This window comes from Oryzias latipes, chromosome 5, assembly GCF_053564925.1.
Source record: "Oryzias latipes strain Hd-rR chromosome 5, Olatipes_Hd-rR_3.1".
Lineage (NCBI taxonomy): Eukaryota > Metazoa > Chordata > Actinopteri > Beloniformes > Adrianichthyidae > Oryzias > Oryzias latipes.
The window spans coordinates 22,020,455-22,047,510 of NC_136241.1; the positions used below are offsets into that span (position 1 = coordinate 22,020,455).

General features: G+C 45.2%; 2 protein-coding genes across 5 annotated transcripts in view; both read left to right on the top strand.

The window, feature by feature from the left end:
* Positions 1-11,020, top strand: part of setd5 (SET domain containing 5) — a 31,320-nt gene extending 20,300 nt beyond the window's left edge. For 2 of the 4 annotated variants that reach the window (XM_023955057.2, XM_023955058.2), the window contains exons 9-25: positions 757-905; positions 1,011-1,128; positions 1,220-1,329; positions 1,399-1,648; positions 1,742-1,825; positions 2,965-3,114; positions 3,202-3,567; positions 3,641-3,901; positions 4,355-4,472; positions 4,552-4,781; positions 5,028-5,084; positions 5,157-5,621; positions 5,915-5,986; positions 7,389-7,675; positions 7,794-7,909; positions 8,000-8,088; positions 9,451-11,020. In XM_023955057.2, coding sequence (XP_023810825.1) covers positions 757-905; positions 1,011-1,128; positions 1,220-1,329; positions 1,399-1,648; positions 1,742-1,825; positions 2,965-3,114; positions 3,202-3,567; positions 3,641-3,901; positions 4,355-4,472; positions 4,552-4,781; positions 5,028-5,084; positions 5,157-5,621; positions 5,915-5,986; positions 7,389-7,675; positions 7,794-7,909; positions 8,000-8,088; positions 9,451-9,906 — 3,378 coding nt within the window. In that variant the 3' untranslated portion in view covers positions 9,907-11,020. The remainder of the gene's footprint in view (positions 1-756; positions 906-1,010; positions 1,129-1,219; positions 1,330-1,398; positions 1,649-1,741; positions 1,826-2,964; positions 3,115-3,201; positions 3,568-3,640; positions 3,902-4,354; positions 4,473-4,551; positions 4,782-5,027; positions 5,085-5,156; positions 5,622-5,914; positions 5,987-7,388; positions 7,676-7,793; positions 7,910-7,999; positions 8,089-9,450) is intronic. The other 2 variants (XM_023955059.2, XM_078947484.1) reach the window with 1 other exon arrangement.
* A 1,593-nt stretch (positions 11,021-12,613) lies between these two features.
* On the top strand, positions 12,614-26,840 carry mtmr14 (myotubularin related protein 14). The gene is made up of 19 exons (XM_023955061.2): positions 12,614-13,283; positions 13,538-13,692; positions 15,705-15,813; positions 16,286-16,361; positions 17,099-17,156; positions 18,948-19,070; positions 19,617-19,690; positions 19,773-19,843; positions 19,917-19,991; positions 20,236-20,302; positions 21,310-21,395; positions 21,683-21,759; positions 22,199-22,235; positions 22,331-22,401; positions 22,485-22,543; positions 23,114-23,246; positions 23,748-23,924; positions 24,007-24,204; positions 24,443-26,840. The coding sequence occupies exons 1-19, from the start codon at positions 13,164-13,166 to the stop codon at positions 24,621-24,623; spliced, it is 1,947 nt and encodes a 648-aa protein (XP_023810829.1). The 5' UTR covers positions 12,614-13,163; the 3' UTR covers positions 24,624-26,840.
* Positions 26,841-27,056: the final 216 nt, after the last annotated feature.

The window sequence follows — 27,056 nt, forward strand, 5'->3', positions numbered from 1 at the left end:
TTGAAGATTTCTGTGAAATTATTTTATTGAACGCCTTCTGTACAGGTCTACAGAATAAGGGGATTGATTGATTGAAAAGGGCTACAGCCAATCAGGACGCAGAAGACGATGCGCGAGAAAAATTAACCGAATCTGTAAAACTGCACTAAAAAGTTCTGTGAAATGCTGAGACAGTGAAAGTTGAACCATGATATAGCTGGGAAACTCTGTATTCACCGTCTTCGGGCAGTCTCTTCTCCCCGTTGAGCCCAGATCCTGTTCTCCATCATGAAACACTCAGACAGAAAGAAGAAACGGATGGGTTGTTACCGGTCATACAACTGAATCATTTTCTGTATGTTAGCGGTCTCTTTATCTTCAGGGCTCTGACACTTTTATCATTGGTCTGTTTTTAGCACTTTTCATGTTTTTGTCTATACGTGAACGGCTCCATGTTCGGTCAACAATATACACGGTTTTTAGATTTTGTTTTTTTTAAAGAAATCATCTTTAAGAATGTTCAGTTTCTGCCTGAATGTACCTAAGGCACAGTGTGAGCACAGATAAAGAAAAATGAACATTTGTCTCTGCGTAGCCAAGGCTCACCTAACAGAACAATTCTGTGGAGATAAAAACAAAGTCGTTCTTAGACTGCTTTGGTTCTGCTTCATATTATTTTTGTAAATAATGTGATGATTGCATCTAATTGCTGCGTTCCTCTAAACGTCTGTATATAATGTCTCCTTAGTGAATTGATTTGTGTGGGTCTGTCGGCAGCTCCAGCTGGGCCGCGTCACGCGGGTCCAAAGACATCGGAAGATCCTTAGAGCCGCCAAGAACCTGGATCCAGACACGCTCATCATCGAGTACCGCGGCAAGGTCATGCTCAAGCAGCAGTTTGAGGTCAATGGGCACTTCTTTAAAAAGTAAGCGCACGCCACTCTCACGCTGCTGCTGAAAGTTGCCAGCGAGTGCGTCTGCAGGAACTTTGTGCATAAGCCACCTTCAACTGCATCTCTAATATCTCCCAGGCCTTATCCCTTCGTGCTGTTCTACTCCAAGTTCAACGAGGTGGAGATGTGCGTGGACGCCAGGACCTTCGGTAACGATGCACGCTTCATCAGGAGGTCGTGCACACCCAACGCCGAGGTCAGCAAGCAGCTGCTGTCACTGCTGTTGTTGGCTGATGTCAGAGTAGTCTTTGGTTGATGAAAGGAAACATTTTTCTTTTCATCTGCAGGTTCGACACATGATCTCTGATGGCATGATCCACCTGTGCATCTATGCTATCAGTCACATTTCTAAGGACTCTGAAGTCACCATTGGTTTTGACTATGAGTTCAACAGCTGGTGAGTCCTGCCCCCCACCCTCACCCCTTTTAGTGAGAAACTTTGAAGTAATTTTTTTTCCTTCACTAGTGACTATAAAGTGGACTGTGCCTGTCACAAGGGCAACCAGAACTGCCCGGTGCAGAAGCACAATCTGAGCCCCAGGGACGGCTTGATGGTCTCCCCCAACCTTCCTCCCCCATCTGCTCTTGTTGGAGCTGAGACTCGTCGCAGAAAAGCTCGGAGGAAAGAGCTGGAGGGCTGCGTGGCCTCCGACGCCAACAACACAGCTAGTCAGCAGCTGGAGGCCAAGGATCATCTGGGAAGCAGCGATGCAGAGGTGGTTTTGAGTGGATCCGATTCACCTCCGTCTGGGTCTAAATGAATCGATATCTAAAGGGTTTGCTGATGTTCTGTTTTCATTCACTTTTAGGAAAAACTCTTGGATGAGACCAAGTTGGAAGATGGAGAGGAAGGCGAGGTGGATGAGGATGGAGTGAACCTGTCCAACAAAAAAGTATGTTGTTTTTTCCAATCTGACTAAACTGGTTTCAATTGCTCAGATCCTAAAAGGAACCACTTTACAACCTCAAGAACCAGGAATTATTTAAAAAAAAAAAAAAACTTCCAGCCTTCAGGGTAAACGTGTAGTGAGGAGGTGCAGATGCTTGTCAATGTTTGGTCAGAGAGCAGTATTAGTACTTTGTAATATTTCCAGGGGCTTTGGTTCTCTAAGTTCAGCAAGTGAAAGCAAACAAGACTAGATGAAGAGAACTCTTTTGAGCATTCCTGCATGATTCAACTAGACCAGGGGTTCTCAAAGTGCGGCCTGGGGGCCAATGGCGGCCCGCCTAAAGATTTTTTTGTGGCCCTCAATAAAAGAGAGCCAGAGCAGGTTCCTTTGAGGAAAAACGTTGTGTTGGCGAGAAGAAAAGGCGCTTTCAAGCTAAGTGGACAAATGCTTACTTTGTCATATTTCAAGGGCTGGATAGAGTCATGTGCCTTATCTGCAAGCAGGTAAATGCAAAAAGAATTCAAAAAAAATCGTCACTATGTTGCATCATAAAAACTATGACAAATTTACCGAAGCAATCAGCTCCAACAACTACGAGGCTATGCTGCACACCAGATGTTCACAAAAATGGCTAAATCCATTGAAGCTGCTATAGAAGCTAGCTGCGTTGAGGCTTTGGAAATGGCCCGGCGTAGCAAATGTTTAAGTGACGGGGAGTTTGTAAAAGAATGTAAGCTGAAAGCAGCAGACATTGTTTGTCCAGAGCAAAAGAAAAAGTTTGAAGAAATAAGTATCACATGATACAATCAAGTAGAAGATCTGAGCAGCAACCTCTGACCAGATGGGAAAAACATCTGGATGGCTGGTTAACACTTGGTTAACACTTTTAAATAATGGTTAACACTTGGTCATTAAAGATATTGAAGATATTCAAAATAACCTTTTCTGTTTATCTGTTTTTTTCCCACACCAAAATTGGCCCGCAGTCTAATGTCGAGTTCCTAATTTGGCCCTCCGCTACAAAAAGTTTGAGCACCCCTGAACTAGACTGTTCCAGAAAGGGGGGGACCCTCCCCCCCCCCACTCCTCGAGTTTTTAATCACACAGCCATGCTTTCATGACACAGAGTCTGGTTTCTGTAGACCTTCAACAACAGGAGGAAGAGAGGAGGGGTTGAAGTAAAGCCTGAAGGTGTAGAGACAGAGAACGGGGCAGGAAATCCCTCAGGAGGCTCCACGGCGCCTCTTAATGTTGGAGTGGGGATCACCACACGAAGAACCACCTACATTACGGTCAGATAGAAGCATGGCTCCTGCTCGACGTGGTTCTGCGCGTTGCTTTTTTTTTCACTCATCTGCTGGGGTGTCATTTTCTTCCAGGAGCCCCCACCAGTTGAAGAGAAGAGCTGCTTACCGAACCCACCTGCTCCAGTTGTTCCCCCAAAACCCACCAGACCAACCAAGCCTCGACCAAAAAGCCGGATATCTCGCTACCGCTCCAGTTCTTCCCAGCGAGCCCGGCGGCAGCGGCAGGCTCTTGCCCAGCAGCAGGCAGCAGCAGCAGCAGCCTTGGCACAGGCGGCGTCCGTCCAGGCCGCTGCTCTCAGTGAGGAGGGATCTCAGGGCTCACACAGCGCTGAGCACGGCCACGGAGACTGCAGTGTAGTGGGCCATCACCCAGACGGAGACGGTCAGACCTTAAACAGCTTGAACCGAGGCAACCTCCGGCACCCGAAAACCAAGAAGGTCAGAATCATCAGAAAGGAATTTTGGGATTCTGCTGAACATGGCCGCCATTAAAGCTGCTTTTCCTTCGTAGTACCTCGTGACTGAGTGGTTGAACGACAAAATCCCAGGAGGAGATAAAGTTCAGCATGAAGTGTCTGCTGAGCGCCCCCTGAAGATCACCACTGACCCCACTGTGCTGGCTACCACGCTTAACATGCTCCCCGGCCTCTCCCACACCTCGCTCATCTGCACAGCGCCCCGACACTACGTTCGCTTCGGCTCGCCCTTCAACCCTGAGAGGCGCCGGCCCCGCCCTCTTCAACTTGATGGTACTTATGGCTGCTACAAGAAGGTAAACCTACAGCAGCATTCAGACTCTGTGCACCACTTTGAACACAACAAATGTTCTAGAAGTGGTCCCTGCATGGAGAATGTAACATTAATTTAGTCTCAGATCTTTGTTTTCTATATCAAAAAATACGTCTGTATGATATTTGTTTAATTCGAGCCATAAAAAGGAGCGAGAACCCCATTTCAGTCCTCGTAGTGTGATTTTAGATCCACTGTGGCCTAAACATTAGAAAATGTATTCAAATATTTTTAATGCTAATTAAGGACATATATATTGGGTGGATCCCATCTTATGTTGAATCCCAATGAGCTTGTAGTTCACTGGGGACTTTGTTTCTCTAACAGTTTAATGTTGTTTTTATGCTCCAGTATAAATAATTCTCCTAAAAGATGTTCACACAGAAATCTGTAAAATAATGCAGCAAAGGGTTGAATGTTGTGGCTCTTCATGCAGAGGTGGATCAAGCAGGTGGAGGATGAGAGCTGCTCTGCCAGCCTGGAGGACGGCACAGAGTCCACTTCCTCCCAGCAGAGCACCAGCAGTAGGTCCACACCCAACCCACACTGTGCAGGTAAGACCCATGCGCTCAGAAATCAAACCGTTTGGTTCGCTGCTTCACCTCAAAAATTATTTTCCGGTTAAAATCTCAGAGGTCAGCGCTCCAATTAAAAAGCGCCGCCATAAGTACATCAGTGAGAGGACGGCAGAGCCCTCAGACCACCTGCTCCAACCGCTGTCGCCCATCACACCACCACTTCCAGGGGACTCCCCTCACCCGCTGCTCCACACACCCTGTGGCACGCTGCTGTCCAATGGCCTCGTCTTCTCGCCCATGCCATCGCTGCCCACCAGCCGCTGCAACACGCCTCTGCAGTTTGAAGTAAGAACACGAAAGAGTGGAATAACCCACAAACCCAAAGAGACTTTTCCAGCAAAATGAGAAAAGATGCACTTCCTGTTATTCTGAAAGTTTGCGCGAAAGTTTCTAGGATGAAAAGTCTTTTTTTTTTTTTTTGAAGAAGAAACGGTTCAGTCTGTATTTGAAAGATTTATTAAACCTTGTTTCTGCTGTTTCCATTTTTTGGATTTGTTTCTAAGTTTTCTCGTTTTCAACCTGTCCCTGTAGAACATCTCCTCTCCTGAAGCCTCTCCGGTTCATCGGCCCGAGTCGGTCTCCCCTCAGGTTTGTGCCATCCTCCCAATACCAGTAGACTGGTTAGTCTTCTTCCTCTCATCTCTTTTGTCTTCCTCCCAGCTGTTTCAGGCTGATTCTGATGCCTCCAGGCCTCAGTTCCCAGATCTGTCCCTCCCCTCTACCCTGGAGAGCCCCGTGGCCACAACCTCAGAGGACTTTTCTTTTCCTGGGGGGGCTTCAAGCCAAGATTCCCAAGGCCCTTCATGTGCAGGGACCAGCTCGGCAAACCTGTCATGTCCTTCCTCTGACCCGCAGAACAGGGAGCAGGCCTTCAGGACAGAGTTCAACCTCATTTACACCTGCTCCCCCCTCAATGCAAACCTGGGGGCGCACCCTGAGCGCCGCCCCTCTCAGGTGGAAGGAGGCTTCTCCCCTGCCGACTTACACAGTTCCATGAGCGGACCGGGGCTGCTGGGAGATATGTGCTCGGGCTCCATGTCCCCATATATGGAGCATCATTACGGGCCGGCATTTAACGAAAGCAGCACGCCGCCACACCCCAGCAACCCCCCTCAGAGGAAAAAGGCAAGTTCTCAGGCTGTTGATTGTGATTTCTTTAGGTGAATCTTAAAGGTTTGATCCTGGAAACCACCATGATCTGCCCCCTCCCCTCCTGCTCTGTGCTTTTCTGTTGTCTTCAGCATTTCACCTGGACCGTCGTCAGGTCCGCCCCTTCCCCCCCAAACACAGCACTCACTTAAACTTGTGTTTCTGTATCTGAACTATAGCTTTAACCCCCCCCCCCCTCCTCCTTCCTCTGCTCTCCTCCTCACTGCTCCTCTTTGCCACGCTTCTCTCCCACTTTTCTTCCAAGGCAGAAGGCCCCCCAGCATTCCCTTAGTCTGCTGACAGGACAGGCAGATTTCCCGCCTTTAGGTGTAAGAAATATGGTGAATATTCTCCCTACGAATCCATCTAGAAGTGTGCATGTCAGTATTGTTTCCTTGCATCTGCATACAACACCCACCCATGCTCCAGCTGCTCCGTCCCCCTCCCGGCCCGCATTCAGTTCTGAACCAGGACTTTCTCCAGCCATGTGTGTCATGTTGGTGTGTGTGGTTCATCCATCCACGTTTGGGACCAAACTTCACATCTGTCACACTTTCACGACCACAGGACAACGAATACTCAAGTGTGCTTTGATGGATACTTTCATCCTGTTGAAAACAAGAAAAAACAAACAAACACTGTTATGTCTTTAATGAAAAAAATGGATCTTAAATACTATCTGCACTAATCTAGTTTTGCTAATCACCTAATAACATGTCATCATCCAAATATTAGCCTGTAGAGAAAATAACACCAGCAGCTGTTTTTTAACTGTGCTCCTTAAAAAAAAAACATCAGACAAAACCAGCTTTAAAGTTTTGGATTCTTTGTCGGGTCCAGCTCCTCATCATAGAGGCTCTGCAGCAGAAAGCTGTTCCCAGGATCTCCTGAGATGATCTTCTTCAGATGAAATGAAAACCAGAGAACAGCCACAGTTTGTTTTTAAAACAAGGCAGAACACAGAACCGGCCCAAATCGAACCCTGACTGAAGAAGATGGGCTCGCTTTAGAATAAGAGTCAGAGAAATTCAACCCAGGATACAAATTCTTGAAAAGACTAAATTGTAGTTTTGTCAAAGTGAAACATTTTTTAGTCCAAAAGTTCTTAGCATTGAAAGAACGCAAAGTTTATCTGAAGATGAAAGCAGTTTTGGTTCTATTGTAGGAACATGAAGACATTTGAAGTCCCTGATGAATAAACTACAGAAGAAAGCTTGAAGTTCAGAGAACAAACTGTAATAAGTCACAAAAAAACAGTTTTATGGTGAAACTTTAGGGTTTCTGGCAAAAAGCAGCAAAGACCCCGACCCTCAGATGCTAATGCACCCCCAGTCCGATTCCACTCATCCTGACAATTCATCCCTGCCTGTGTGGGGACCTCCCCAACCCCTTGCTGTCATGACGACATGAAGCTGGGGGAGAGCTGTCATTCTCATAGTGGGTGGTGGAGGTGGGTGTCGTGTCGTGGGTGTGGTTCAGATGATGCATCGTGGTGCGTCTGTGTGCCTGCCCCCTCCCCCCAGAGCTTCACCTGTCTGTGTACCTGTGCATCCTTCTGAGTCTTGTCAGGACGTGAGTACGCTGATGCAGAGGCCGTTTCCGTGGTGACGAGGCTGTTTTCAGGACTCCGGTGTGGTGCATGTGTTTTGCCATTGCTCCAAGTGTCAGTGAATGTGTCAGTGGGAGCGGTGTCTTCGCAGAAACGTACTGACGCCCCCTCCCTCCCTCCATCTGCTGCCTCAGGTGTCTCTGCTGGAATACCGGAAGAGGAAGCAGGGCGGCAGCCGTGACTCGGAGTTGGCTGGCAGCAGCTCTTCCACGGACGGTGCACACCCCCGTCCTGGCTCCCACTACAGAAACGACTCCCATCACACTCATTCCCATCAGCGGAGGCAGCCCCCGGCCTCCCCGAACACCTGCGTCAGCACTTCCAACCGCTCCCCCTCCATCCCTCAGACGGAGGAAGTGGGTCTGCCGGAGCATCACGCATCCTCACTAAAACCTAAGCTGCAGGACAGCAGCAGTCAATGGTGAGTGACGATGAGTTCAGGGACACCAGGACAAACTGATCAGAGAGTTTCTCCTGAATGCAGCGGTTCATTTTCTCTGCTTGTCATCTGACTGTCAATTCAATGCTTTTTCCCCAAGGATGGTCCCGACCACAGTGGAGCGCCTGAGGGAGGGCCAGAACCTGGAGCGAGTGCTGAGGAACTTCAAAATAGAGCAGATCTACAAGAGGAGCGGCTCCTCAGAAAGAGAAGCTGGTACGGCACGGTTTGAAGAGTAACATCTTTACCATTAAAAACAATGAAAAGGATGCAGTTTGCATATATGTGGATGAATTTTATGCTCAGACGCTGAGTGGTTTGAGGCGCATGCAGCACCTGTGGCCCCCTCCAGGAAGAGTCCTCACAGGTTCAGCCCTTCAGGCTTCTCCCAGCAGGTAAAAGGATGTTTTCACGTCTGAAAAAAACAAAGAAAATGTTGGGGCATTTGGTATAACATCAAATCACACCACCATTAATTGTCAATTGAATATTTTTTTAGAATTATATTAGAAGCATGATAAAGCGGAGACATCACATTAAAGCTCTGTATCGCGCTCCAGAGTGTGGCCAGGAAGTAGGTAGCTAATTAGCGTGGAAATGAGAGAGTTGGAAAGTGGAAAGAAAATATTTGAACACTAAGCTATAAACGACAGTAAGTTTTTGTCAGAGTAAAAATTAGGGATGGGCAATAAATCCATGCCAGTATCAATATTGGACGATATTTCAATAATTTGAGTTTATCGGTATCGGTCCATTATTTAAAGAATCTACCGATATTCTTCTAACTATTTTCAGAAACAGTTTATCTTTGAAATGTACGTTTGTCCCTTATAGATGGGGAAGTTCATGCCTACAGTCACAGTCCGTAATTGACTGTTTTCAGTTAAATGTTATTTTTGATAGCGATACATGTTGTTCCCAATAGGTCCCTGATCATGGAGAGTTTATGGTTTTCAGTGATTTTCAGAATTCAATAATTGATCTGAATGTTTACAGACATTATTATAAGAAAGTTCTAAAGTGATACTTGTTCCTATGAGATGCTTTGCCGTATGTATGGATGTCCAGTAAAATAAAACGTGTGCATTTCTAATAAAGACACAAAAGGAAATCTCTTTTCGTTACTGTAGACACTTAAGTATTGGGATCGGCAAATATCGCCTATAGGCTACAGTTGCAGGGGGAATATAGGTTAACGGTATCGGACGGAAAAAATTATATCGGGCCATAAACAGTAGAAATACTCATTTTGTCTTAAAAATACATTTCATGGTACTTCTATTCATTTATGTATTTTACTATCGTTATTGTTTTTCCCACTCCGATCATCTTTTGATCTATTAAAACATTTCCAGCATTTATTTTAATTATGATCATGCCCTTTTTACCCAAAAAGGACATAGTTTCTGCAGAGCAGCAGTATTTGATCAGAAATTTGCCTCTAAGTTAACTCTGCCCCCCTTCCCTCCCTGTTGAGCTCGGAGCAGAGACCTTGTCTCGCCCAACTTATTTTTTTGCATCACAAATAGAATTTAGTCTGCTTCTGATTCGCAACAATTTGAATAAAGAAATACTCAGAAATGCAATTTTGAGATTCGTTTTCTTTCTCCATCAGAAAAACACAATTTTCATGGCGAATTGTCTTTTAATCTTTTGTGCCTTATTGTGTGAACTGTAAAAACGTGTTGGTTGTCGATCACTTCCTGTCTAATGTGAAAAATGTTTTAGTTGTTGATCACTTCCTGTCTGTTTGTCAGGACGGTCAGCAGCAGAGCGACAGCCCTCTCCTCCTGCCGACGTCTCGCTCTCCGTTCCACGCCTCCTACAGCCCCTCATCAGGGCACAGCTTTTACCCCCTCCTGCCCTCCTCCCACCCAGGACTGTCCCAGGATCAGCCTCCCTCCTCCAGCCCTACCCCCACCTCCTCAGACTTGCGACAGCCAGCAGGTGGCGCACACCAGCAGGGCAGCAGCCACTTGAAACTGAGCCTGCCGGGCAGCGCCTCAGGGGGGGCTTCCAGAGGACAAGGACAGCAAATGGAGCAGGGTACCCCGGTCCCTGGAGCGGGGCAGCTAACTCGCAGCCTGAAGGCGGGGCTGCAGGCCAGCTCCACGCCGTCTGCAGCAACACATTACCCACAGCGGGGGGCGCAACAGTTCCAGCACTCGTCTCTGCAGGGAGCCAGCGTTCGGACGCAGTCGGGTGGTGTGTAGGAAGCCCACGGCTAAAGACTCCTGAGGCTGCAGAGGAGCCAGAACTTCTTTTCCTTTCTTTTCCGTTTGTGTTTTTGTTAAAAAAACTGGACCCCCCCCCCCTACCTTCAGTAGGACTCCAATCAGTGGAAGTTGTGATCCTCTTTGGTTATAAAAGGAAGTGCAGGTAATCATGTGTAACTTGAAATTGTCCTCAGTGTGCAGACAGATTGTACAGCCATGGTTGTCGTCATGGTAACTGGACAAACCCGTCAGGAGTTGCTTTTGTGTTGGGGGGGGGGGGGGGGGTGACACTATGTGCTAGATTGTCAGTCCCCCACTACCCTCAGCTCAAGGCGTGGGTCTTGTCCTGCTCCACTGAACTGGTTTTGGTTTCCCCTGCTGTACTGGTCATGCACAGGTCTAATGGTGCTGCATCCTTTCCAAGAGAAGTCCACGTCTGCGCACTTTCACCTGCTCATGACGGAGGCGGGGCTTCACCAGACTGTGGCTTCATCCGGGAATCCGGACGTCTGCTTTTTTTCTCTGACCAATCTTTGCATTCCACGACTTGGAGTTTGGAGGGGGGGGCATTCGAACTGTCCACGCACCAAAACGCTGCTACACCCCACTCCCCCTCCCCACTCCCCCTGCCAGCTTCTCCTATGATCAGCAGATGCAGCTCTTTTAGAACTAGACACATCGTGGACAACCCCCCACCCCCAAACCTCTGACCTGCCACTACAAGCCCCCCCCCATTCAGGAGGGCCTCACATGACATGAATGTTTGACACGTTAAAGAGTGGAGACCCAAAATGAACCAGCACCTTAAACAGAAGATGACCTAAACTCGCGTTGGGATTTCTCTGAGTGCGCACAGAAAGAATGTGACGGACAGATTTTATTGTACACTGAATCCACGGTGCTCGTCCGCAGGGCCTAGCCGCCAGCCCCCGTCAGCTGCTTTGGAGGGAGTGTTATTGGGTTCCTTCAAAAACCAGACACGTTCTTTGTTTTGTAAAATGTTTCAGTTCTGTTTTTCACTTCAAAGTAGAAACTATTTCAATTGTTCTTTCAGAGATTTAAGAAGCGAGAGATGTAACACGTTTTGATAATAAAATAATCATGATGTGAAGGTGGTGTGCTTCATTTTAGAGTCCTCCTGAGGTCCTTTTCAGTTGGTCTGGTTCCTGCTGGGAAGAGAGGGCGGAGTAAACTCACCGTTGAAATTTAAAATCTTGATCATTGACTATAGAGCTAGAGTGTGATGTCACCCACAGAAAATGATTTACTTCCCCCTCAAACCAAATGAAGTCAATTAGGTCGCCATGTTTTCGCCATGTTGGAATGAGATGACGTCAATAAGCGGTAATTGGTCCAAGCCATTCTGAGTTATTGTTTCTTTGGTAAGCACTCGCCAATCAGGAATAAGCCTGTTGGAAGCCCACACCACTACTACTAGAAAGGGAATCAAGAGAATCTGTCAATCAAATATTTCAAACGTTCAAAATGAGACCACATACTTTTGTTGTGTGTATATATATTTATATATGTGTGTTTGTGTATATAATAATAATAATAATGGATTAGATTTATCTGCGCTTTTCCAGACACTCAAAGCACTTACATTGTGTCCATTATTCATTCACTCCTCATTCATTCTTGGTGATGATAAGCTACGGTTGTAGCCACAGCTGCCCTGGGACAGACTGACAGAGGCGTGGCTGCCATTTCGCGCCTACGGCCCCTCTGACCATCACCGGGATCATTAATACACATCCACACACCAGTGGAGCCACACTGGAGGCAGGGAGGGTGAAGTGTCTTGCCCAAGGACACGACGACAGATGGCTGGGGGTAGTGGGGATCGAACCGCCGACCCTTTGATCATTGGACGACCCGCTCAACCACCTGAGCCACTGCCGTCCCACTATATATATATATATATATATATATATATATATATATATACATACATATATATACACACACACACGTGTGTGTGTAAATATGTGTGAATGTGTGCGTATAGATATATATGTATGTATATTATATGTATATATATTTATTTGTGTATACATGTATATACACATGTGTAAATATATATATATATATACACACATGTATAGATGCATGTATGTGTGTGTGTGTGTGTGTGTATCCCTTCTGCTATCTTAGATGACCCCACCCTTACATTGATGTGTTCTTCCTACCATGACAAAGGTGGATAAAGGTGGAAAGATTTCATGTAATCCATGGACACCAGTGAAGATCACAAATCATTGAAGAAAAAAAGTTCAGCGCACTGTCTAGTGGGTCTAGATGACCCAACTCCCAATGTTAAAGTACCTAGGATAGCACAATGGTTACATGTGTGTGTGTATATATATATATATATGTGTGTATATATATATACGTGTACTTATATGTGCGTGTGTGTATATATATATATATATATATATATATATATATATATATATATATATATATATATATAAATATATATATAAATATATAAATATATATACATACACACGTGTGTGTGTGTGTGTGTGTGTGCGTGTGCGTGTGCGTGTGTATGGATGCATGTATGTAGGCAGGCAGGCGCAAACATTCAACCCAGTGGTGATATTTCAAGTCAAATTTCTCAGATTGGTGTGTAGTTCCTGATGAATCCAGCTGGGGGCACTGTTGTTGCCAAACAAACGTAAAAGGGGATGTGGCAGTCACATGATTAGGTCAACTTCCTGTTTACTGTGAGCACATTCAGCTGTTGGTTCTGGTTCCGGTCTGTGTTCGGTTGTGCTCTTTGGGGTCCGTATCGTTAAGATCTCCGTCCGTGGCTTAGGCCGTCTCCCTTGCAGAGCTATGAGGACGTGACACCTAGGGGAAGCCCAACAGGCCAGGACGAATCCCGGAGATTTCCTGAATCCAACCGATCGGGGCTGAGCTGGCAGGTTCGGGTACGCGGCGGCGGAGCGTTGGAACGGACAGTTAGACTAGAGAAAAGGAAAAACAACAGACAGACACCCGCGTCCCCGCCTGAGCGGCTGTGTTCGCGGCCGCTGCCGCCGGCTTCTCTGTCCGGGAGTGGCGTGGAGAAGTTCGCCCTGAATTCACGGGACCTGTCCGGCTCTGGCCCCCTCAAGCGGGCGGTTAGGAAGAAGCTGGCTGGGAAGGGATGGCCAGGCCGGTCTTCTCATCCCAAAGGACAAGGCTCTGCTGTATTTGAAGGGGGTCGAGTGCGGTTGGAGGCCGCCGCCGCGGGCCGCCGCGCCATGCTGGCCGCCTCTCCCTCCGCGGCCTCCGGGCTGTCGCTCCGGAGAAGCGAGGAGATCGCGGATCTGATTGACCTGTTTTCCAAGACGCAGTACCGCGCCAAGGAGGTCACCCCGCGGGTAAGGGCAGAGAAAAGCAGCGAGCTTAGGGTTACTGTCACCTGAAACTACCCGGCAGAAAGTCGTCCTAACTTGTGTGAATGACAGCTCGGGCTGTAGGGGCTCCCCGGGCTTCATGATCAAGAGCTGCTGTTTGTTCGTGAGTTGTCGTGTCACAGCGACACCACTGATGAAGGCAGTGAGCCGTCAAAGTGTTAGTGGTTCTGGTTCCGTTTGGCTCGTGAGGAGTAGTCATGGCTCTGTTCCTCCTGCAGGTGGAAGCCATAGAGACGCGCTGTCTGGAGCTGTTTGCCAGAGATTACAAATACAGCATCATCCAGAACTCCAGCGGGGACGTGTGCGGCCACTACCCCCGCCAGATCGTCTTCCTGGAGTACGAAAGCACGGACGGGGACCGAGACCGAGACAGGTACCGTTCTCCCCCTCCGCCATGCTGGAGGCAAAGTCCTGCTCAGTAACCAGATAACCTGTTTGTTTGTGTCTGACCCCCCCCCCCCCCCCCCCCCCCCTTCTGGAGCAGCGAGCAAAGGGCAGTCAACATGCAAAGACTCAAAGCAGAGATGTTACTGATGGCTGATCGATCCTACAGATCCCTGTCTGCACCTCAGAGTCGATCAATAGAAGGAAAAAAAAACTAAGCAGAGCTTTAGAGTTGAACCAGCAACCGTTGCAAGGCGGCTGAGGACACCCTTAACCCTTGTGCTATCTTAGATGACCCCACCCTTACATTGACATGTTCTCCCTACCATGACAAAGGTGGATGAAGGTGGAAAGATTTCATGTAATCCATGGACACCAGTGAGGTTCACAAATCATTGAAGAAAAAAGGTTCAGAGCACTGTCTAGTGGGTCTAGATGACCCAACTCCCAATGTAAAAGTGCCTAGGATAGCACAAGGGTTAAGTGATCAGACGCAATGCTGTAAAGTTTTCTGATCTAAGAGGGAAAACCTTGAGAAAGTGGGAAATCAATTTGAAATTGAAACTTCATGAACATGAGACTAATAAAGCTCATTTTTTACTATGGAGGTGACGTTTACAGATCCTTTAACCCTTGTGTTATCCTATGGAGTCAAGCTGACGTGTTCTTCCTACCATGACAAAGGTGGATAAATGTGGAAAGATTTCATGTAATCCATGGACACCAGTGAAGATCACAAATCATTGAAGAAAAAAGGGTCAGAGCACTGTCTAGTGGGTCTAGATGACCCAACTCCCAACGTTTAAGTGCCTAGGATAGCACAAGGGTTAAAGACCCACTCTGAGGAAATCTGTGTTTTTGGTGTTTGTAACATGTTATTGTGACATTTTTCTGCTGATGGAGGATATGTATAAAGAAAATTAAGCTTAAAATCGCATTTCTAAGTATTTCTTTATTCAAATCAGGAGCAGATGAAAAAATTTGAAAAAATACCGCTTTTTATTAACAGAATATATGCTGTGAGCCACAAGGTCCCTGCTCTGTTCCATTCTGATGCATCCTCTTTTAGACGACTAGATCCTTCATTTTTCTATCATCTGGCTCAAGTCTGGATAGCTCCATTATTGCTCGCCATATTTGTCGCACCGGTAATGCTAGGCTGGGGGTGTGAGGGGCTGTAAGATAGTGGGAGAGAGATGGTTGAGGAGAAGTGGGGCTCCGAGTTGCTCCACGCCAACAGTCCCGCTCACAACTTAGAGAATTTTGAATGAACTCCTACTGCTCTGCAGAAGCTTTGACCCTGAAAATGACAGAGGTTCTTTGGATATTGGCTAAAAACGACATAATCAGAATCAAAAGACCTCTTTCTTACGGAACAATTTTACAATGGGTCAAAATATGATCGGGCTGGGACTTTAAATCCAAGATGGACTAAAGAATAAAAGAACCCAGATTACTTTCATCTCTAAAACAGTCATGATTAAGATTTTGGAAGAGTTCCATCAATACAACAAACACAGCTGTCCTTAATGAGATAAGAAAAACATGATAATGACATACTAACAAAAAAAATATTGAAAATGTGTAACTAACGAGGAAAACAATAAAAACAAACTTAAATGAAATAAATATAAGTAAGGAAAGTTTACTCTTCTTTCCTTCACTTTCGACTTCATGCAGAGCAGAAAGGCCTCATGAATGCTCTTTATTTGGTGATGATTTGATCAGATCAGGACTGTTTATGTGAGGAGCTGCTGGTTCTGCTCCTGCAAATAGTCAGTTCAGACACTAGAATTTGGTCGGGAAAGACTCTGAGGTTCTGCAGCTCATCGCGTCTCCACAGCAGGAGCAAACGTTTCACATGAAATACGAGAAAGGTTGTTGAGAAGAAAAAGGAAGTTCCCAAACCTCTTTAGAAACTGGAGTTCTTGCTGACCCTAAACAGCTGTTTGTGTGGTGCGTTCATGAACGCTGGGAAAAACAAGTGCTTGTGTGTTGCAGGTATGAAAGCACGGTGCAGATCAGTAAACTGCAGGACCTGGTGAACCGCAGCAAACTGGCGCGCTGCAGGGGGAGGTTCGTCTGTCCCGTCATCCTCTACAACGGCAAGGTGCTTTACTGCAGCGTCACGGAGGCTCCGCCTCTTTCTGAAGGCTTTCACCTTGGTGTTTGGGCATTGCTGTGGTAATGCCGCAAACATGTGAGCGGGAAAAAGCAGCACAGCAGATGCAGAAGTCACGAATGCTGATGATGGATTTGTTTTTCAAAATAAGAGCTCACAAATGACAGCTATAAAGCGTTATACAGGAAGTAAAAGTCTGCTGGGAATTCTTTCCATTCGGAGGTTTCTCTCAGCTTTTTCTTTTTTATGTGATTAAAAAGGTTGTGATTAGAAATCTGTTTAGCAAGTGTGTCAGTAGTTATCAACAGATATGCAGATCTGCAAAAACAAGTCAATAAAAAGAGGAAATTACATTAAAAAACCAAAGAATAGGAATGAAACATGGGAAAAAGCTTGGTGAAGTAATTCCAAATACTCCTCAACAGAAACAGCTGATCCATGTTTGTTCCTTTCTCTGCAGCACATTTGTCGCTCGGCCACCTTGGCGGGATGGGGGGAGCTGTACGGACGCACAGGCTACAACTACATCTTCTCAGGTAACACGTGCAGCTCACGTTTTAGCCCGAGACGGGAAGTGAAGTCTGAGTTTTGTTTTCCATGGCGGCTTCAGGTCACAGATTTAGACCCAGACTTCCTCAAAGTGGTTCCAAAGCTGATTCCTGCTGCTTCTGCAAAAAAGAACCTGGATTATGTTGAGCAGTATGAAGCTAAATGCTAAATTAGCAAAACACTGTAAGAATTGGAAAGTTTGGGAAATTATCTGGAACAATACAGTGTAGAGAAGCTGAAATATAGTAACCTAAAGCTACATTCATCTATGAAAAGCTAAATGCTGAGTTAGTTAAGCTGTAAATCAAGAGCATGTATTGCATTCATACTTTTTGCATATGATGCAGCTTTATTCCTGTAGGCCTTTTCAGACGATGTTTGTAACACAAAGGGCTTTAAGGAGGCTCTAAGCCCCGCCCATACTTTAATATGTCACAAAACCTGAGTGCATAAATCTACTCGTTCATGGAAAAAACTTTACAACTTGATGTAGTGACCAATTTGATCAAATTAAGTATGGCAATAAAAAAATGATTAAAACTGGAAAATAATTTTTTAAAAAGGGTCTAAAGTTGACTGATGGCAGCATTAAATGCACTTTTTTAAAAGGGCATGAAAATTAGTAAAGGAGATTAGCTGTGATCTGGTCTTTTTGCTGAAGTTGCAAACTTTCGTGTAAGCGCCGATCTATCAGCCATCCCCTCTTTTTCTTTTTCCTTCTTAGGAGGGAGTGACGACACCTGGGCAGATTCAGAGGAGTTTCCAGAGGACAGTGAAGTCAGGTATTTGTTTCAAACACAAACATGCCACTCACCAGATTTTCATCTGTAGGCTTTGACGAAAATTTTTTTTCATAAACATAAATGAAAGAACCAGCCATTAGTCTATGGAAGCTATTCTGTAGCATAAATAAAAATCAAAGTCAAAACCAGAAATGCTTTTTCATTTTCAAAATGAAGTTGAATTTTTTGACTCAAAATTCAAATGAAAAAGTAATCCACCAAAATGCTTTTTCCTTTTCTACTTCAACGCCGCTTATTCTGTCACTTAATTAAAATGATAAAGAAAATGGTATTTGACATTTCATTTTCAAAAAGTTCTCTGGTAAAGGTGTAGCAAAATTCATTAAGAAATGTGTAATTTGACAATTAAAATGGATTAACAGAAATGTTTTTTTCTTTTCAAAATGTAACTGCATCAAATGACTCAAAATTCAAATGAAGAAGCAATACTTCAAAATGCTTTTTCATTTTATACTTAAAAAGCGCTTATTCTGTATCATAATTAAAATGAAAATGCAAAGAGGGGATTGCATTTGCATTTTCACATCCACCCTGCGAATACTGTCGCATAATTCACTTCGTTTTAGCTTTTCCAGAGGGGAGGCGGGGCGACGACGTCAGCGCTATCTCAGTCTGTCCGGCTGCTAAGAGGCACAGGCAGTCTAGGAGCAGTTTTGTGATAGCGGCAGAGGAGAAGGCTTTGTGACGGTTGTGCAGTCCTGATGATTTTACACAGCTTCCCAGGACTAGGTAGCAGCATTTCCGCCTTCTGCGGTCCTCCATCGGACACACCGCTGTTCATCGAAACTTTCCCCGGGACTAGCTTTGTCTTCGGACCGGCAGCCGGATCGCCGAAGTTGGAAGTGCTGCTACGTACGATCTGAGAAACTCTAAACCATCATATGAATGTGTGTTTCCAGTGGTGTCCAGACAAAATAAAGGCTGATGTAATTCCCACATATTTACATCCAAGATGCTCACTGCTGTATTGACCGCCTGGAGTTCTGTTTCTTTCACGGCTAATGGTTTTAGCGTATTAGCCTAATGCTAACCCTTCTTTTGCAGCCAAGAAAAAAGCACTGACTGCATGTATTTAAAAAATTATGAGCAAGCAGGCCCTAATAATAATCATAACAGTAATAAGAGGACATTTAGAAGATAGCCTCCTGCAGCCTACTGCACACATGCTTAACCATTCTTATGAATTTGTAACCCAAATTGCGTCCGTTTTTTGCTAGTTATTCTTAAGATTGAGATCTATCAAACTCTGAGGAGGGGAAAGAAATGAGACTCCAACGTTGGCCTGTTTCTTTGGTACCAACTAAGCTCTACTGCCTCCTGGTGTTTCATGGTGTAACTGCAGCTCCTTGCAATCAATGAGTACGAATGTAAATGTTTGTCATGTGACTTAATGGTTTAGACATAGGTGTGGATAATCTGCAGAGTAAACATAAACATCAATAAGTGTTGAGAGTACTTGATGTGAAATAAAAATTTTCTTTAATCAGATCTCTTATGGAGAAGCACTGCGCTGTTGCTGGTTTTTAATGAAAACACATATGTCACATGGAAATGCTTAACATAAAAACTCGCACGAGATCCCTGAGAAAACGGGATGTTGATGTAATTATATATCAAAATGACCACATGAATCCAATCACAGGAACAAAATGGAACAAAACAAATTCTTCTAAAGTGAAACAGCACAAATATAAAGAGTTTGCAAACCTATTTATTTATTTACAATTATTTATGACATTTTAATTTGAGTCATACTCTCATCCCGCTCAGGAATGGGGACTCGCAGCTCTTTGACAAGGTTCGAGGTCACGACATCAAGCTGCTTCGTTACCTGTCGGTGCGCTACATCTGTGACCTGATGGTGGAGAACAAGAAGGTCAAGTTTGGACTGAAGTAAGGAGTGTTCTTCTGTTTCGGGACCTGCAGGGGATGAAGAGGTTGCCTGTTTAGCCTTAATCCTCCATACTTTCCTGTCATTAAGGTCAGAGTGATGGAAATCATTTAAATAAACATTGTCCTCAGCTGAAGATCAGTGGATGGTCAGAGGCCTCTATTCAGGATATCTACATCTCCTTAAAATATTTTTATCAGCTGATCTACAGAAATACTTTAAATTTCCTCCTGATCTGCATTTTCTTCTCATTTTGAGTGCAGCTCTTGTGCATGGGCTTCAGAGGATTTTTGCTCAGTTTTCTGCTTGAATTATCCTCCGATTTATGTTTATGAGGCTGAACCTCCTAAAAAAAAGTGAAACAAGCTGAACAAGAATGATAGAGGGCAAATACAAACCATCTGAAAGAGAGTAATTTAGACCGTTTATTTGAAGAAGGGATGATCTGGAGAGGAACTGTTTCAGATGACCTGCAGCTGTGAATCCCAGTGAGACAGCTGAAGCAGGTCAGGACATCTGGACTCATGAGGCTGTTTGTGCGTCCGCAGCGTGACGTCCTCAGAGAAGGTGGACAAGGCCCAGCGATACGCAGACTTCACGCTGCTCTCTGTGCCGTACCCAGGTGACCTCTCACTCACAGATGGTTGTGTGTCTGCGTCCCCCTTCACACTCATTTGTGCGCTCGTGTGTCTCTTCTGCATCAGGCTGCGAGTTTTTTAAGGACTACAAGGACCGGGATTACACCGCCGAGGGTCTGGTGTTCAACTGGAACCAGGTACATCGACGGCGCTCGCTGTTGTGTGCGGCCAGAGCGAGCTCTCATGCCTGTGTGTCGTGTCTTCTCACAGGACCATGTGGACGCCCCCCTCACCATCCCCCCCTGCTTCAGTCAGAACCTGAACATCGACTGGACCCAGTACCAGGTCCAGTCTCCCCCCCTCATCTTGTTACCAGCACCTCTCTGCTGCTCTAGTCTGTTTACAAAGATTCCAGTTTTCTTTTCTTGTTTTTAAGTGGACATTAACTTGAAGGACGTTACTTTTTTTTTTTTTATCAATGTTTCCAAGTTAAGGTTCAGTATTTCGGTTTGCCAGATCTGTCTTTTGAAACAAGCAGGAAGCTCAGCATTCATTCATCTTATTGTGTATCTATGTGTGTGTGATCCAGTCGTGGGACCTGGTGGAACAGACCCAGAACTACCTAAAGCTGCTGCTGCACATCATCAACAGTGATGGTAGGTGATGAAGCTGCGCCGCAGGAGCTGCGTTCACGTAGTCCTGACACAAACAGAACACAGTCTGGTCCCTCTGTGTTTGCTCTGCTCCCCAGAATTGAGCTAAAAGTCAGTGAGACCCCTCTGGTGTGGTTTATGGCAGAAAAACATGGCTTCTTTCACATCAGTAATGAGACAGGCAGACAGTTGAGGAATAAGGAAACCTTCATGCTGAAACATAGATTTAGTAAAAAACAAATCTACGCATAAACAAACAGGATTTTTTCTCAGCTGAGGAGTTTGAGGCTCATCTATCTTCATGCTCCTTGAGTCCTTAAGGAGATCCAATGAAAGACCAGATTGGACTCTCAAGTCTCCAAAGAAAGTCGTGGTTGTGGCGTTTTTAACATATTCTTATGGCATTTTTCTGATGGAGGACAAATATAAATAAAATTTACCTAAAAATTGTTTTCTGAAAATTTCTGTTCAAATTGTTGGGAATCAGGAAAAAAGTGCAGTTTGAAAAGATCCCCTCCTTATGTAGAAAATGTATATCCCTGCTCCGCTCTATTCTGTCCCATCCACTTGTAGACTAGATCTACTAGATGTAGGTCTTTGTTTTCCTTGTCTGAGCTGACACTCAAAACTGTACAGCTGGATAGCTCCAATGTTGCTCACATCGTTACTGTTAAGGTTGGGGTTGTGAGGGTAAAGAGATTGCTCAGTTATGAGTGACGGCAAGGGGGGGCGGGGTTGGTCACTGTCTAGCCCAGAAGTCGGGGGTGAATTTCTAATGAACTACTGCCGCTCTGCAGAAATGATGTCCGAGAAAACAAAAAAGACCATCAAACAGATGACTGGAGTGTGACTTTGAGTTTCGTCAGATCTCCCAGGGTTACAGGAAACTACAGATGGTTTGAGTTTTCATGAGAGGGTCTGATTTTTGCAGTCATCCAGTTTCTAAATGAAAACTACAACAAGTGTTTGATCTTTTTTCTTTTGTTTTATTTTCTGCTTCTGTTCTTCAGACAACAGCGGCCTCCTGGTTCACTGCATCTCTGGCTGGGACCGCACGCCTCTGTTCGTGTCACTCCTCAGACTCTCCCTGTGGGCTGTAAGTTCTTCTCTATAGCGCCCCCTGATGGTTGCACACTCTGCAACTGCAGAGTGGACTTATGGCTGCCTGAGCTTCACAAGATTTCTCCTTATGAATCTGCATGATTCCACTCGGTGATCTGCTGCAAGAAAAACCTTTAACGATCTAAACTCAAGTGTTACAATTCATCCCACATCTGTTTGTTTGTACAGCTATTACTTTTATTTGATCTCTGTAGTTCATCACACTTTGATCTGCTCTTGTTAGGACTGTGTTTTCGAAGCTCTGCTCGTGTGTTTGCGCAGGATGGAGCCGTGCACGCCAGCCTGGAACCCGCGGAGATCCTGTATCTGACCATTGCGTACGACTGGTTCCTGTTCGGGTAAAAATCCTCTCTGTTTGTCTGAAGCAGCCTGAGCGTCACGGCTAACAAAAACACCAACTTTAGGATTGCTGGGGCCAAAACGCCTCACACGGGGTGTTATTGTCAATACCATCCTCTCAGTCTGATCTGTTAGAAAGTGTTGTTCCTCACCATCATCTTCTTCAGCAGACCAGGACTAACGTCCGGCTCGGAACAGACAGATGAGCGATTTCAGAGGGAGGGGGTGAACTGAAACACAATAGGATTCCTAAAAACAGAATGAGGATCACATGATTTCAGGACACTTTTGAGTTTCTAGGGATGAACTTAAACTCTGAAAAGCAATGAACATCCTCTTCAGTTCCTTAAATCGTCCCCTCTGTGATGACCTTCTGCAGGTTCACACTTTTGTTACTGCTGAGCTCACAAACACACTGATGCTTGTCTGTCTTTGCAGTCACCTGCTGCCAGATCGACTCTCCAAAGGAGAAGAGGTCTGACTCTTTAGTGTTCCCTCTCCTTTACTCCACATTCATCAGTCAATAACTGCCTCTGGATCATTTCAAACATTTTTTTTTTTCTCCTGCAGATCTTTTTTTTTTGCTTTAATTTTTTGAAGCACATCGTGTCAGAGAAGTTCTCTGCAGTCAGGAAACAGAGGTGCGCTCCGTCCTCTTCCTTCTGTCAGGACGGGTCTGTACCAGTTTGGCTCTGACCGTTTCTGTTTGTTTTTCTGTTTTCAGGAGGAAAAACTCTCAGTTCAGAGACGGTGAATTCACCGTGGAGGATCTCTGTCAGCTCAGTAAGCCTGCAGCTGGGATCAGCCACTGCATGTCCTCATCACTTTTATCTTTGTCCTTTAATCAATCTGAAAATACCATTTTACTGGATATAAAATGTGAGGAGTACATTTGAAAGAAAACAGATGTCATAGTTAACTTGCTGTGTGATTATTAGGTCACTTAATGATAAAAATGGCAAAACAAAACTCACAGGTTTGGTCATTTTTCAGTGTCTGTTGCTCACAGAGAACTGTTCTTTTGTGCCTGAGTACCTTGGACCCATAAATGGAAAATGTTCTGGTCAAAGCTGGTTCATTTTTTGGCATTAGTAATATTTTACGTTTGCTTTGATTTGGGCAAATTTGCAGGTTGCACCCTCAGCTCACTTTCCTCCAGGGTGACCTGCATTAGAGCACAGCAGCGCCCTCATCTGACTCATGCATGTTTTCCTGCACAATAACGTTGGTTAAAAAAAAAGAGACCCTTTTATAAAATAAAATAAAATAAACTCCCTAAAGACATCTGTTTGGTTCTGTTGTGTGGAGTCTGGTTGCTGGGATGAGACTCTGACCCAGTTCTGTTTGCTCCAGGGTCGAGGGACCGTGGCAGCGTGACGAGCCTGAGCAGCGACTTCTCCCTCATCACTGAAGAGATGGGCGGAGCTTCTGCCCCAACTGCTGACACTCTGGATCCCTTTTCCAGCCAACCTCAGACCTCCAACTGGTCAGTCCTGAACATGCGGCATTCATGCTTGAACTGTGAATTTTGCTGCACCTCTGCTGGAATAAAACAGACTCCATGAAAACCAGAAGGATTCTGATCCAGGAAAACCCATCTGAACACCATCAGTTACTGATGTGAAAACAGAAGAAATGGGAATTTTTTAAACTAATTAAGAACTAGCTGTAATTTCAGCTCTAATATGTGTGATGACAAAAGTGTAAAACATTTGCAACAACAGTTAAAAAAAGAATTACAGTTGGATTATTTTATTGAAATTGTTCAAATAAAACCCTAAAATACATTTGAACCAAGCGTTGGTAACCCCGACTTGATCCACATTTCCTTTGAACATAAATTCAGATTCAATTGGTGTAAAAACGGCAGAAAAGGGAGAAACTGTTCTGACACTCGATCGTTGAATTGGTTCAATCAGGATCAATGGGATCAGGTGTGATGACATGGCTGAATGCTCTGGACTAAACCAATGTTTGCCCCCACCAGGAGGAAAATAGCTGCCTCCTCCCCTCAGATGGTGGTTTGGTGTAAACAGAACCCTGCTGAGGAGCACTTGTCCCAGCTCGTCAACGAGGGTCGGTCCTCAAGCTCCTCCTCCTCCAACCAATCGGAACAAGGCGCGGCATGGACCGGTAGCAGCCCGCTGGCCGTTCCCAGCAGAAGGTAGTTATGATTGTGTTGGTGACTGCTAGAGGGCGCTGTAGAGTATGAGGTCATTTTTCTGACCTGTGTATGTTTGTCGCAGGTTGGCAGCAGACTGCGCTCGCTCTGGCTCCTCCCTCTCCACAGACTACGGCAGCTGGCAGATCGTCTCCGGCTGCGGCAGCATCCACGACCACGCCCACTTTCCTCAGCCGGTATCCTCCAACTCCACCTCTGCCGGTGCCACCTTTGACCCCCCTCTGCCCTTCAGCTTTCAGGACGAAGGGCCAAATGGACGGATGTGAGTACCAGACGAGGTTTGCTCCTCCTTTAGAGGTGCAGGTGGGGCAACAGAGGATGGAGTAAACAGGAGCGGAAGAAACTAACGATTGCCTAAAATAAAAACTGGAAATTATTCAGAATTAGTGCCAGTGAGATAAAGTTTAACCAAAACTCTGTATGCATCAAAAAGCTTAACTAAATATCATTAATAATTCAGATTCCTAATGTCTGGGTGGCGTTCTCTTCCGACTCTAAAGGTGTCCGCTCCCCACTGAGCGTCAGGTGCGTCTGGAGGCGGTGCGGGAGCTTTTCCTGGCTGCATACAGTTCCACAGTGGGTCTCAAGTCATCCACCCCCAGCCCCTCCGGCGCCATCTCCGGCCTGCTGGAACAGTTCGCCCGTGGGGTGGGTCTGCGTGGCACTAATGCCATCGTCTGAAGCCCCCCCCTCTCCCCAACCCAGCTGACCCGGCTCATGGAGGTGCAAGAACTCTGCAACAGGTGGTTTCTTTTCCAGCTTTGTTCCTGAAGCTGCAGGAGGCACGGAGGAGAAGAGGAACTCAGGAACAAACATGGAGTCAGAGACTGGAGGTGCATGTTCTAAAGTCACTAAAGTGCCAAACACAAGTCCACTTTAAGCTTTATGGTTAAGTTTGTCTTTTTTTTTTAAGCTGCAGGGATTTAAAAGGGAATTAGAGAACCATAAAGGTCTGAAAAAAAAACCTCCTCAGCTTCTTGGTTCTGGACCCCTTGTTGGACTTCTGTTGGTCCGGCAGACCCGCCAGCTCTCTGTCACCCTAGCCTTTATCTTTCAGTTACATTCGTTTTCTCATGAGTTTTATGGTCAGGTCTTCTTTACTCTGTCTTAACTCAGACTCTTACCCGGATCTGCTTTGACCCAGAAACGATTGCCTTCAAAGACCCAATATGTGCTGTTCTGGTCCAGAGTCCAAATCTTATACAGGATCTCGGAGGAAGCAAAGTCATCTGACATTTTTCACTTGTGTGCTGCTGAAGTTCAGACATGAACTCTGCAGCCTCCTCAGATCATCAAGCTGGGGGGCCAGGGCAGGGAACGCCTCACAAACACACACACACTTAACACTCTGCTCAGTCAGATCCCAGCTGAGAAGGTCTCACGGGTCAAGAAAGTGAAAGAGGAGCTCAGATTGCTCAAACAGAGCGTTCCTGATATCATTTAAAGATCATTGCTATTGTTGGGATGATCAGTTTGTCCAGTTAACTCCCAGCAGGGACAGATTTCTCTGTTCTTCAGACGTCCAGTCGAGGAGTGAGCACCTGAACGGGATGTTAGTCAGCATCCAGCCTGCACTGCCATCTAGTGTTTGATGTTCAAACCTCTGAATTAGTAAAACCCGGTTCATACCTTTGTCAGATTCGTCTGGATGTTCGGAGCAGAAAGAGGAATGGGCTGCAGAACCAACGTGTTCCATACCTAAAAGGTTGTTTAGCTTTCTCAGCATTGTTTTCACAGATACTGTCATTCTGTGGAGACAGTAAGGGGAGCAGGTTTTAGTCTAAATATTCTGACTTTTAAATCGTTTTGGTGAAGGGCAGATTGTGATCAGCAGCTGACACACCTCAGGATTTTCTTTGTGCCTTTGTTTTTTTATTCTTCCTCAGTAAAATCTGAGATGATTTTTAAGTCAAAGCTATAAAAAAAAGGTGCTGTTTAAGTTTTCAAAGCAGAAATGATGGAGTTCAGTTTGATTATTTTTTGTTTTTCACATCTAACCTCAAAAAACAGCCAAAGATTGATCTGAAAACCTTTTGTTGTAGAGTGTTTTTTTATTCAATAGAACTTTCAGAGAGGAAAATAATCCGAATCACCTTTAGATTCCTCAGGTGAAGTCTGACTCATCAAATTCATACAGAAAATTGTAGCAAACACTTCACGGTCTAATCAGACACATACATCTAAGTGAAAGATGTAAAGTAGAATTAATTGTTCCAAACATTCAAAACTGTTGGTAAATGTGATGGCTGTGCTGCTCTCAGAGTTGAATTTATCACCATTTTTACCTCTTGGATTTGATTGAAACAGCTGCAAAACAACTGGAGGCTCTCCTCCCCCATGCCGGACAGTTAAAAGCCTTGGTTTTCTCTTTGCTTTTCTTATTTTGTAAATCAAGTAAAGGAGCAGGAGCTGGTGAGGATCGGATAATCTTTTCTTTTGGCCTCCATGCATAAAAGCTCAAAGCGGACAGAAGCTGTTCTGAGGATGGCGGTTTGGGCTCAGAACAGGGTCTTCAGACCCCTCCCAAAACCGTTTCCCAAAAGAAGCAGGCTGGGAGAGCTTCAGTTCATCCTGGCAGATTGATTACTTTACTCCATGTCAGCATTCCTGCAAAAATCCCTTCTGACTGATTCGTTTGAACTTCAGAAAATAAATTCAAACGGTTTTATTTGTTGTCCCAGATTGTTGTTTTGGAGCGCTTAGAAGTAATTTTTAAATGGTTGAAATTTTTATGAAACATTTTATTCGTCCTGTGTCTTCTGTGAGAAATGTTTTTATTTTTGGTACAGTTGATTTTTTTTTTTAATGAGTTTTAAATACTGTGGATGACGCACTGCAATGAAAGGGGGAGCCGCGCTGCCAGAAAACGTCAATAAAGAGAAGTTTTCTGATTGAAAAGTGATGAGTTTTCCTTTTGACAGCTCGTGTCACCTCCTCACTTATAAGTTCTCTCTGTGATGTTTGTCTCCCCCTGCTGGGCTGGCGATGAATTACTGATGTCCACACTTGACATCTTCCGCTTTGTCCATTTTCTGGCACATCAACTCCTTCATACTTTCAGCCATTTAAGTCAGGTTAATATCCAAACATTCAGAGGATTCCTTCTTGTATTTT

Coding starts and splice junctions, on each gene's coding strand:
- mtmr14 (XM_023955061.2), top strand. CDS start 13,164: ATGCTGGCCGCCTCTCCCTCCGCGGCCTCCGGGCTGTCGCTCCGGAGA. Junction 19,071..19,616: donor AAGGTCAAGTTTGGACTGAA/GTAAGGAGTGTT, acceptor GTGCGTCCGCAG/CGTGACGTCCTCAGAGAAGG. Junction 19,992..20,235: donor TCGACTGGACCCAGTACCAG/GTCCAGTCTCCC, acceptor TGTGTGATCCAG/TCGTGGGACCTGGTGGAACA.